This window comes from Camarhynchus parvulus, chromosome 26 (genome assembly GCF_901933205.1).
Source record: "Camarhynchus parvulus chromosome 26, STF_HiC, whole genome shotgun sequence".
In the NCBI taxonomy this organism is placed as follows: Eukaryota; Metazoa; Chordata; class Aves; order Passeriformes; family Thraupidae; genus Camarhynchus; species Camarhynchus parvulus.
In genome coordinates this window covers 2,346,996-2,358,787 of record NC_044596.1, presented here as the reverse complement: position 1 = coordinate 2,358,787, position 11,792 = coordinate 2,346,996, and the positions used below count along the sequence as shown (strand labels likewise).

At 47.1% G+C, this 11,792-nt stretch overlaps 1 protein-coding gene across 2 annotated transcripts in view; it reads right to left on the bottom strand.

The window, feature by feature from the left end:
- Nucleotides 1–730: 730 nt before the first annotated feature.
- Nucleotides 731–11,792, bottom strand: part of KCTD20 (potassium channel tetramerization domain containing 20) — a 32,140-nt gene continuing 21,078 nt past the window's right edge. For both annotated transcript variants that reach the window (XM_030965871.1, XM_030965869.1), the window contains exons 2-8: nucleotides 9,560–9,756; nucleotides 8,633–8,912; nucleotides 7,506–7,608; nucleotides 6,907–7,027; nucleotides 5,772–5,969; nucleotides 5,207–5,317; nucleotides 731–3,810 (exon numbers count right to left, since the gene is read on the bottom strand). In XM_030965871.1, coding sequence (XP_030821731.1) covers nucleotides 3,518–3,810; nucleotides 5,207–5,317; nucleotides 5,772–5,969; nucleotides 6,907–7,027; nucleotides 7,506–7,608; nucleotides 8,633–8,912; nucleotides 9,560–9,707 — 1,254 coding nt within the window. In that variant the 5' untranslated portion in view covers nucleotides 9,708–9,756 and the 3' untranslated portion in view covers nucleotides 731–3,517. The remainder of the gene's footprint in view (nucleotides 3,811–5,206; nucleotides 5,318–5,771; nucleotides 5,970–6,906; nucleotides 7,028–7,505; nucleotides 7,609–8,632; nucleotides 8,913–9,559; nucleotides 9,757–11,792) is intronic.

Sequence of the window (11,792 nt, the reverse complement as noted above, 5' to 3'; positions counted from 1 at the left end):
CTGGCCTTGGACACTTCCAGGGATGGGGCAGCCACAGCTGCTTTGGGCACCTGTGCCAGGGCCTGCCCACCCTCCCAGGGAACAATTCCTTCCCAATATCCCATCCATCCCTGCCCTCTGGCAGTGGGGAGCCATTCCCCTTGTCCAGCTCCTGATGAAGAGTCCTCCACTTTTCCTGTAGCCCCTCCAGGTAGTGGAAGGTGCTGTGAGGTCTTCACACAAGTCCCACCTTGTTCAAACTGTTAGTGCCCTTCCCAACCTTCATCAGGAGAAGCCTGGAAGTACATCCAAGGCTGAAGATGGAAATCAAAGCCAGATCTGCTCCAAAGCTGTTTTTTTTCTGAAGACAAGTAGGTAGAGGTGGAGAGCACTTTTCAGAGCACTGAACAAAACCACTGGGGGTTGTTAGAGATGCTGCAGTTTGTGGGTCGAGTGTTGTCTGCGCTGCCTTTAGAACATAACTGCAATGAGGTGTAGGGATGCAGTAAACTTTGGGGTCCTCTCAGCACAAATGGTGGGAACATCTCCCTGCAAACCAGGCTCTGATGCCAAACTACTCCTAAGACTTTGGAATCACCACCCACACTTATTTAATGAAGCAAAGAAACAAAACCTTGTAGCTCTCTATGCCCTGCCTGTTCTACTCCACATTTAAAACAATTGTTAAAGGAGCCAAACAAGTCACGTATAATTTATACTTTAATACGGAAAAGAAACCATACCTCTGGGGTCCATACACAGCACAGGAGCACTTCAGTACATCCAGAGTAAGACAAAAGTTGACCTTGTACTTGAAGTAGGTGACTGTGCGAGGAGGAAAAGCAAACACTTTTAAAATTTGGTTCAGTGTTCCAATGGAACCCACTCTACTAACGAAATTTAAAATCCAGAATGAATAATTACTTGGGAAAGCCAATAAACTACAGTGGGTAAGTGGTAAAATCTGCATGGAAATATGGGAGCTGGATAATGTGCACCCCATGCTGAAGGTCCAGTTGATTGCACAGGGAACCTCAAAATTCCTACAGGCACTGACAGTCTGTAACTCCCAAGAGGGCCTGGTGCAGTTCAATGAACTGCCTGAATCCTTGCAGAGGCTGAGCTGCCCCTGGGCTCAGGGACACACTGGGTGGGATTTGGTTTGGTTGGATATGGTCCTTTAGCTGCCAGATTCCAAAAGGTGCTGCTGAGGTGCAATTCTCAGCACCTGATGCCTTGACACAGTCTTGAAACAACACCCACACTTCAGTCCTTAGAGCAGAACGTGTGGAACCTCCAATTCCAGCTCAGCTGGGCAATACCAACACTCATTTACTTAGACCTGATACTGCTGGGGAAATAAATCCACACTGGAAAACAATCACAGAGCCTGGGGGACATCACTGCTGGGCACTCAGGGCCCAGGGACAAGTTCCACCACTGCTGGGCTCACCAGTGCTTCTGTTGTCCTGAGGAACAGCTCATACCAAGGCAAGGACTGGGGTTGGTCTGGCCCCTGGTGGAGGTTCATGGTCCATGTGTCTTCTTTTCTCTACCACATAAATAATTCATCTGGAGCAATAATGAGTGTGTGCACATCACCCCAGCTCTGTGCAGGCACCAAAGGACGCTTCTCTCTACTGACCCAATGACACACAGGGAGGAGTTTTCAAAAGTAGTCAAGAGAAATTTAGGCATCTGAACACCTAGGACTCTTGAAATCTTCCCGTAGGCACTTCTTTTTAGAAGAAATCTATTTGCTGCATTTGGGAAAGAAGCTAAGAATGGAAACTGAGAGAATGGAACTTGTATCCGTACTAATGGAAACTAAAATGTGCCTTGGCGGAGATTTGTTACTTGCAACTAAAAACTTCTGCTTGATCTTGTTATGTTACTTGCACTGAAAACCACAAACACCTTGGCAGCAACCAGCAGCAAACTTCACTGCTCAATTCACCATGCACTTGGCAGTCAGAAGGAGAACAATACAAATTTGCTTGATGTTGCAACCTGGCAAAAAAAAGATTAAACTTTCTAGGGCCAGACTGATACCTACATCTCAATTTTGCCAAGTCTGACCAGGTAACACCCATGAAATGCAGGTTTCAACACCTTTGCCAGAGCAGCACTGACCTGCCCAGCTTTGTGAGGAACTCTGTCCCTTTCCTTCTTGAATGGTTTCAGCTTTTCTTTGCACCAGCACCATGTTTAGAACTCTGGTTTGGGGACATAGAGCCTTTACATAGCCTCAGAAGGGATGGCTTTGGGAGGCAGCTCAGTTCTGGGTACCCTCAGCTGAGCTGGGGCAGTGCAGAACTCACTGTGTGCTCATTAGGGGTTAAACCAGCTCCTACAGGGAATTCCTCCATGGAACTCCCACAGCGAACTCAGTGCTGCAGGAGCAGGACTCCAATCCACCTGAGCTAAACCAGTCTGGAGTGTGCCTGTTCTTAATTCCCAGAGCCTGACATAGATCAGGATAACGCACTCAGAGCAGCAAAGGAGTTGTTCCCACGTATGTCCATTTTTCTCTTCTTAGGGCTGGTTTACTATTGGTATTTCTTACGTGTCTGACAGAAAAATGGCCCAGTCAGTTCCAAATTGGGAAGAAAGTAGGTGACTTTTTAAAGCTACTGCAGCAGCTCCTTGGAGAGTCTACAGCAATTCTGACTAAGGTTGATGAGAACAAGGATTTTACTCAGGTAGTAAACTGGGAGCTCCTCCACTGGCTTTGTTTGTCTTAGCAGGGGGATGGAGAAGACAACTCAAAGTCTTCAGTATGCACAGTTACCTCTAGAAAGCTTCTTACATCTATGTGGCTATTAACAGATTTATTTTATTGATAAAATATCAGCTACAGTCTTTTTTGGATTTTCCTTCAGCATGATCTACTCATTTTACTGAACTTAACAGAAAACATCCCTAAAAACAATGATTCCATCTCACAGAGAAGTACAGATGGGGAACTCCTGTGAATATGCTTCCTATGGAACTGGTTCCTCCTTCCTAGGGCAGCAGTACACCACGCTGGATCCAAAGCCAGGTGGCAGTGCAAACAGATTCCTCCATGCTCAGGCTTTGCTGCCACACTGTGCTACATTTCTGCTGGTTGATATAGAATATCGTCTGTCCTGCTTTGATGTTCACTCCTCTGTAACTCACAAAAACAAAGCTGTGCCTAATGGCAAAGGAAAGCTTTGTCTTGACAGGCCCAGAATTTCCTCTCTCATGTCCCACAAGACATTTCCACACTTGTGCTCTTCTTTCAGAAGTTTAGATAAAATATTCAGCACCCACAATCCGGAAGCCTTTGTAGTAGAAACAACAGGTCATTTCTTTTTGTCTGAGCAGACGTTGCTTTTGATTGCACAATTAAGACTATGGAGTGTGGCTCTTTATTAACATGCTTGAAATATGACAACGTAGTAAGAGCATGAACGAGGATAAAACACCTGGCAGGAGTCTGTGTCCCATCACCTGGGATGAAACCGTGGTGAGAATCTCCCACCTCCAGCAGGATTCTCCACCCTGAGCCACACTAATCCGGTAGATCATTAACAACCATTTGGGAGAAGGGGGCGTTCAGCCTGTCCAGTTCATCCACTTGGGGGGGGTGATGCATGATAACCTCGTGGTCCTCTGAGACATCATCCCCCACCGTGACCAGGTTTGTCAGGGATTTGCTGCGAACACACTGGAAATCCACGTGGCGGCTCTTGCCCTCCTCCTTCTCCCAGGACATCTGGATGAAGGGACGCTGCACGTAGTTGTAGATCACCTCAGAGCGGCCACCAGGTCTCCTCTTCACCTTCTCCTTGCACGTGGGGTACCCTGGAAACACAGAGAGCCACTCAGTTCCACTGCACCTCTCTGACTCACAAAGGGACAACAGGATTCCAGAACATCCAGGTAGGAGTGACAGTGGGGTCAGGGTGGGACACATGCACAACTCAGCTCAGATTCCACATTTAGCATAACTGGCTTGCAGAAGACTGTTCTCCTTTCCCCTGAAAAGGAGTCCTGGAAGGCTGGGCATTCTTCAAAAAGGAAAACTTAAAGCTCCAGGAGCAGGTCATCCCCATGTGCCAAAAGATGAGCCAGTGAGGATGAGAAGGAAAAAGGGCCAGATAAATCAGGAGGACTATGAGGATGTCATGAGGTTATGTGGGGAAAAATGAGGAGTTAAAGCTGAACAGGAGCTCAGGTAGGCAACAAGGCCATGGGCACCTGGGCTGTACCAGCCATGGTTCCTTCAGCAGGCCCAGGGCAGTGATTGTCCCCCTGTGCCGGGCACTGCTGAGGTATCTTGAGCACTGTGTTCAATTCTGGGCCCCTCACAAGACAGACATTGAGGGGCTGGAGCGTGTCCAGAGAAGGGAACGGAGCTGGGGAAGGGTCTGGAGCACCAGGAATGGCTGAGGGAGCTGGGAGGGCTCAGCCTGGAGAAAAGGAGGCTCAGGGGGGACCTTCTGTCTCTGCACAACTCCTGACAGGAGGGGACAGTTGAGGGGGTTGGGCTGCCAGGGAACAGGGACAGGAGGAGAGGGAACAGCCTCAAGCTGTGCTGAAGGGGTTTAAATTGGATATTATAGAAAATTTCTTCACCAGGGTTGTCGAGCCATGGCACAGGCTGTCCAGGGCAGTGGTGGAGTCACCATCCATGAAGGGATTTAAAAAAACATGTGGATGTGGCACTTGGGGATGTGGTGGGCTTAGCAGTGCTGGGTTAATGGTTGGACTCAATCATCTTAGAGGCTTTTTCCAACCTAAACAATTCTATGATTCTCTTGACAAGAGGGTGCAGCACTGTGTGTACTCAGCCTGCAGGTGCTGCACAGCACCAGCCATTCTGTGAGCAAACACAGCTGCTATAAAAATAAGTCTCCCAGGACAGAGCCCAGCATTCTCTAAGCTCCCTAAGGGAAAGCTTGGATCAGCAGGTGGAAACATTTGACTCCTGTTTCCTGTTTACTCATTTCTAAGGAGACAAGTCTTTCTCCTACATGTTATGTACCTTTCACTTTCCTTTAACTTTTAAGCCCCTTGGCCAATTTCAGTGGAACACGGCAGAGGTAAAGGAAAAACATGCTGAGTTTTAACTGGCTTTGTAAAGATAAACGTAAAACACAGAGTAAACAAGGAAATGCCTGGAGTGCAGAAGAAATCAGGCTTTGCTGACTGTGGAGTCACCTGAACGTGCATTTCACCTGCTGAAGCAGCACGTTACCTTCGATGCCAATGCGAATGTTCTTCAGGCCCCGTTCCTTCAACACAGCTTTTGCCACGTCCCGGTTCTCAATGTACTTGAAGAATCTGTACAGCTTGGAACTGTAAAGGACTTGAGAAATAAAAGGGGTGATTAGAATCAACAAAGAGGAACCTCCTCCCTGCTTCTGGCATGTCCTGCTGCGCCAAAAGCCAGGTGTGGATTCCAAGGATTATTTCAGGTGTCTGTTTTCCTCACTGGGATTAATTGCACTTCCTTTTGGGAGGGCAGAGATGCAAATCACAGTCTCGATAGACTGGGTGGTGATGGGAGTGTAAAGCAAAGAATATTCCCTCATTAAGGAGCTTGAAAAAGGCTAAGGGGAGGCAGAAACAGGAGGAAAAGTACAGTGAGTGCTGGGATCAGTTTTAACTAGCCAGGCATCCTGCCTCCAACAGCACCAGCTCATACAGAGCACACAAATCAGGGCTCCACGTGCCAGCATCTCCTCCTGGAGGAAGCCAGATTGGGAATGTGTCCTTTCCTTATGGCTGGGTGTATGTGGAACAGAGTGCAGAGCCCTTACTTTGTGAATACTCCTCTCCCATGGGAGGTGGATGATCCTCATCCCAGTCCACGGTGTCCTCGTCGGTCAGCACGACGATGTGACACTCCCGCTCGCCCTTCCGCGCGCTGTCCACCATGATGGGCAGGATCAGCTCCTCCAGGTAGCTGTCAAACTGCTTGTGAGCCCCATCGTTGGAGAGCTCGTGTAACAGAGCACCTGAGGAGACACAGAGCACAGCAGCTCTGCTGCAGCATGAAAATATCTCAGCTCTGCACTTCTCAGATCCATCCAAGAGCACAGCCAGAGTTCTTCTTCAGATAAAATGCTCAACATATGTTCAGACACATCAACAGCCTCCAGATCCAGAACTGGCAAAGTCAGAAGTGCAGACTGCATTTCAAATGGGATGCAAATTGCACTGCAGAACCATTCCATTCCCATTAAAAACCCACCAAGCTCCAATCAATACAGTGAAACAGTAATAGACTGAATAATTAATTCATTATGATACTTAACTTGCATTTCCAGCAACAACCTCTGCCCTTGAAAGTGCATTTTGCTGCCTTCTCTGCGATCACTCACCAGAGAACAGGGCAGGAAATTCCACCCACAGCCTGTGTTATGATACCACACACCCCATTTCAGTAAAGTGCCTTTCACAGACCTGCCTGTGTTAAAAGTACTTATTTTTGCCAGCATGCCCACCAAAAAGCTGCTCCCAATCAAACCCCTTCATGACCAGGAATTCTACTTTCTCCAGATTTAGTATCTTTGATTCCTGCTCTGGCCACCAGCCTTTAGCTTAAATTATTCATGATTCTCTGGTACATTTTGGATAGGGGTTATAATCCTGCTTTTAGCCTTCATTCTGTTGGCAGTAACAGCAAGCTCTGCTCAGTCTCTGTTAAAAAAGAGACTAAAATGTTTATAATTTGCTTTTGGAGCAAAGTGCCTGTGTTGTGAAGGATTTGGTCACTTCACTTTGGATTGAAGCAGCCAAAAGGAAGCTGTTTAAATGCAACTTGAGCCCCAGTGAAATCCATGTGTTCATGCTTAAACTAAAGCTCAAGATTAAGAACTGCACTGAATCAGGATCAGAGTGCTCAACGCCCTGCAGATGATCTCCTAAGAGCTCATTTCTCTTCATACTTACTTAAATCTTGACATTTGATTGTGTTGAAATCAAAGTTTATGCAGAGGTAATCACATGTGTCTCGAAGGTCTGGGATAGAAATCCCATCAGGGCAGTTAATGATTCCGGTTTTGTAATAATCCTGTGAATAAAAGGACAGGTTTTGGAGAGAAAAATTAGGAACATCTTGGACTATGATAATTCCTAATTAGTTCTTTATTTTGTTTACTAATATTGGATACTGAAACTATTTATAAAATAGCCCTACTTGTCTGAGAATCTACATCTTTTTGCAGATCCTCTAGGGTCTGATAAATTATGAGCTCCAGTTAAAACCTTTCCATGACACAGGGTTTCATAACATCTCATATGCACTATGTATTTATATACAACCACAAGGTCAGGATACAGCTCAGGAATTACAACAGCAGGACACAGAAAAGGCAACACGAGCAAATATCTGAAATGTGGACTTATACCAAAGCCTGCTATATTTTTTTTTAGAAATCACATTGCAAAACCTAAAACCAGAATGTTCCAGGGAGTGCCTGGAGATGGCTCAGCTGTGTGACAAATAGATTGTTTGTTTCTCTTCTCCCCACCTGCAGAGCTGCCCTTACCAGCACGGTGCGGAACACGGCTGAGCTGATCCCTTCTGCGATCTCGTACTCGCCCTTCTCGTTTGGCCGGGTGAAATTGTATTCTCTGCCTGGCCCAAACATTCTGAAAGAGGTAAAGAACTGTGTAAGTGCACAAGGACATCGAAATGTATTTATTTCAGAGACAAATAGACGCACTGGGGTTAGAAAATTCTTTCCTGTGTGGGCAAGGAGGGCCTGGCAGAGGCTGCCCAGAGCAGCTGTGGCTGCCCCAGCCCTGGCAGTGCCCAAGGCCAGTCTGGATGGGGCTTGGAGTAACCTGGGCTAGTGGAAGGTGTCCCTGCCCATAGCAGGGGTGAAATGAACTGAGCTTCAAAGTCTCTTGCAGCTGAGGCCATTCCACGATTCTGTGATGAAGCCCAGCAGTGACACAGAGATACAGTAACTTAAACCTCCACTCCAATCTCTTCCTTAGTAAATAAGGACAAGACTTGGCTCAGGGAGGCCTCTGTTGCTATGGTTACTTTACTCTAAGGAACTAGCCAAAGGAACAGAGCATTCAGTCCTGGGGCAGAAAATCCCCTGGCAATAAAGCCCTTGCACTGGCCTACACCAGATAACTCCACATGACTTTAGATGCCTTGTTTTACACAATAATCCATGCAAGGCTCAGTGACCCACCAGAACCCTTTGGCCAGAGAGGTGGAAGTGCTGGCAATACAGCACATGAGGATTTCTTGGTGCAGCAACAGGTTCCAACCTCTCAGAAGGAGCTGAGCAACCTCTCCTTTGGGAGAGTATCAAGAGGTGGCAGCAGGAAGGGATGGAGCATTATCATATTCCCCATTCAGGAGGAAGGTTATCAGCTGGGGACAGATGTACAGCTGACAGACCAAGCAAACACTTGGGGAGAAGGAAAAGGAGATCACCTTTGGCTAAAAGTGTGCATTTTTTGATGGACATGGAGACTTATCTAGAGAACTACCAACTCTCCATCTGGTCAGGTCTTCTGGGCCTCACTCACAGCCAAATTCTTACTGGGGTCATCGTGTGTACAGATGAGATCACAAACAAACATTACATGTTTATTCCATTAAAAAAAAATTAGATTGTCTTGAGGTACCTTGAAGGTAAGAGAAGTGACCCACCTTCCCAGCATGGTGTCAGGGTGAGCAGTGAAGATCTGAGGATTCACTGCAAAGCGGGTGCCATCCACCACCAGGGTCACTTTCTCTGGAGCTACTGTCTGGGAACTGCTGTTTGAAGACAATGCACAGCATCCATGGCGTTCCTGGGTATTAAAATATTCCAGCTGTCTCTTATTTCCATCTGGGATATGGCAGTTGTGAGGTTCTTCAGGAGCAGACAGCATGCTACAGATCTGGGGATTTACTGAGCAAGTGTTGTGTCGGCATTCAGAATCCAAACCTGAGGAACACAAACAAACATTGCAAGGGGAGGAGAAAATTTATTGAAAAACATCATTTCATAGTAACACTTCCTACTGAAATGAGAAAACTGAGTCATGCAATAATTAAGGATGCCATAACTGTCAGGGTGATGTTGCAGGACATAAAACTATGCTGCTATTGAACTGCACCAGCAGCTGGATGTTTTGGTGAGCCATGGTGCTTAATGTTCCTTGTTAAAGCAAGATGGATTCAGCTGAAAAGGGCAGGAGCACAGGAATTAAACAAGGCCAGAAATACAGACCCAGCCTGCTGGCAGGACTCCCACAGGAAGCTGAGCAGCAGCACACACCTCAGCAGAGTGCTGTAAGGCAGCAGTGCCCAGTGCCAGTCCGTGGTGGGCACACAGGACTGCCCAGATGCCTGCAGGGAATCTGTTCAGGGCCAGCTCCAGGCTGGCCAGGGCACTCCTGTGGGATGCTCTTGCCAAAATGCTGAACTCTGCTGTGAACTTCTGACCTTTGGAGCAACCTGGCACAGGCAGGGCACATACTGCCCAGTGCAAACTGCCCTGTGATACTGGAATATTTTCCAAAACACAACACCCCTTAAAGCCCAAAAAATAATCTCCCTCAAAGATTACAACGTTGAGGGCATTATCCTTACCCTCAGTCCTGGGAACTGCAGGGCTGTGACCTCCTAACACCACAGAACTTTCTTCTGACTCATGGGCTGCTACAGTTCTGTTTTCCACAGGACAACTGGACTCCTGATTTCTCAACCAGTCTGTGCCCCCAGCACAGTTCCCATTCATGCTGGGCCTCCGTGCCGTGAGGAGTTGGTGGCGTTTCCTAAGAGAAGAGCTGGAGAGAGAATCCAGGTTGTTAGTTTAGGAAGAAACTAGCAAGCAAGAAAGTTCAAATCTCTGTATCTGGTACCACAAACAAGGTCCCTCAGGCTCAAAAGGCATTTCTTCAGGTATTTAACTGTGTTTCAGAGGCTTATGGTGCTAGTTATACCCCTACCCTCACCTGGGAAGAGGGGAAAAAAAGATTTTAAAGTAATCAGGGGTCTATTAAATCCATTTAATCTATAGACCTTCACTTTTTTAAAGCTAAGTCTAAAGCCACTGATTCATTTAGATCACATGTGTGTTCCTGCAAACACTTCCTGGCAACTTCTCCAGACCTCTACAGCCCTTTAAAAATGTTTATATTCTTGACTCTCAGTCCTGGCCAAATGAGCTCTATAACATGGTTACAGCCTGAAATATAACATTTTCCCAGTTAACAGCTCAGGCATTGCCTCCTAACCACTCTGAGGTTTGACCAGGAGGTTCCCTGCTCCCAATCATTGCTTGGTTTTGGTTCTTTCTTCCTGATTTATGCTGCGCTGTCACACAGTGCTCCCCCCAGTATTTAACCCACTACAGTCCCACAACAAACACCTGGATGGTGCAGACCAGCCCCACACATGATGCTTGAACCACTGCCACTCACATCTGGAATGCTCTCCCAGCATATGCAGAGACACAGATGTCTTTTTTTTCCAAGTAAAATTCCTTTTTCCTTCTATCTTTAAGACCCACTTCACCCCATTCTATCTCCTAACAGATCAGATCTCTTTGCTGTCTTTTTCCCTCACTCTCTCTGGCATTTGCTTTGCTCTGGACAAGAATCAGCTCTCCTTTCTTAGCTTCAAGTGTTTTCCTTTTATTCTCTCAAACATAAAACACCAATTTCCTCATTAATGAATTTTTTCCAATTTCCCCCCTGCAGAACAATTGTCCTGTGTCTTTCCCTTGGCTGAATGATGACTGCAGGGCCTGTGGGTGCCATCTCTGATGCCTGGCAGACACAAAGCAGATAAAACACAGCACTAATAAAACAGCAAAATGCCAAGTCAGAGTTGCTGAGTTTTCTGGCCAGCACCTGCTGAGGGTGAAGGCCTTAATGAGCAGTTCAGTGGTGGGTTTCAAGCTCACTGTTACAGGCAGTCTGAATTAAGCATTTTATTCCTAATGAGGATTTTAAAGAGGAGTAACAATTCACTCCTTTTGTTCTGTAAACCCAATTCTAAGTTGCCAGCATTATTATATCTGTATATTTTTAGAAAACCTGCCGCTTACACATCATGTGATGGTTATCCAAAGGAAGATTTTTGGCAACAACAAAACCATTTCTTTTTTTAAAGGCTCTGGTTGGCAGCACAGTGACACAAGGAGCCCCCAAGGGTCATCTCAGTCCCAGCAACCTGAAGAGCACCCAGAGCACTGCCTTGCCCTCTGCTCTCACCAAAATACCCAGTGTGGGAAAACTCCCTCTCCCCACACCTTCCAGGCTGCTTTCCTGTCCTGGCTGCCTGGACCCTGAAACCCCTCGGGAGTCCCACCAGAAAGCCCTGTGAATGCTGCCTTGTACCTGGGAATAGACTCCTGGAATATCTTGAGTTGGAGGAGAACATCAGTATGTGAGTTCACCTCCCTGCTGCTTGCAGGGCCACCCACAACTGAACTGTGTGACCAAGCATCCTCCAGGGAGAATCATGGAATATCCTGGGCTGGAAGGGACCCACAGGAATCATCCAGTCCAGCTCCTGGCCCTGCACAGACAGCCCAACAATCCCTGGAGCTCAGGCAGCTTTGGGGCTGTGCCCATTCCCTGGGGAGCCTGGTCAGGGCCCAGCACCTTCTGGGGGAAGAACCTTTCCTGACATCTTAAGTGGGATGGATGTGGTCACACATGAACAAATCTTTTACCTGATCAAAAGTAACACAAACTTCATGTGAACAGCCTGAGCAACCCTCTGCCCTCTTCTCTTGTGTGCCAGAGCAGCACAGGGGGGGAGAATGTCCAGCAGTGCCAGGCAGTGGGACACAGGGGTGTGGAAGGAAATTTAA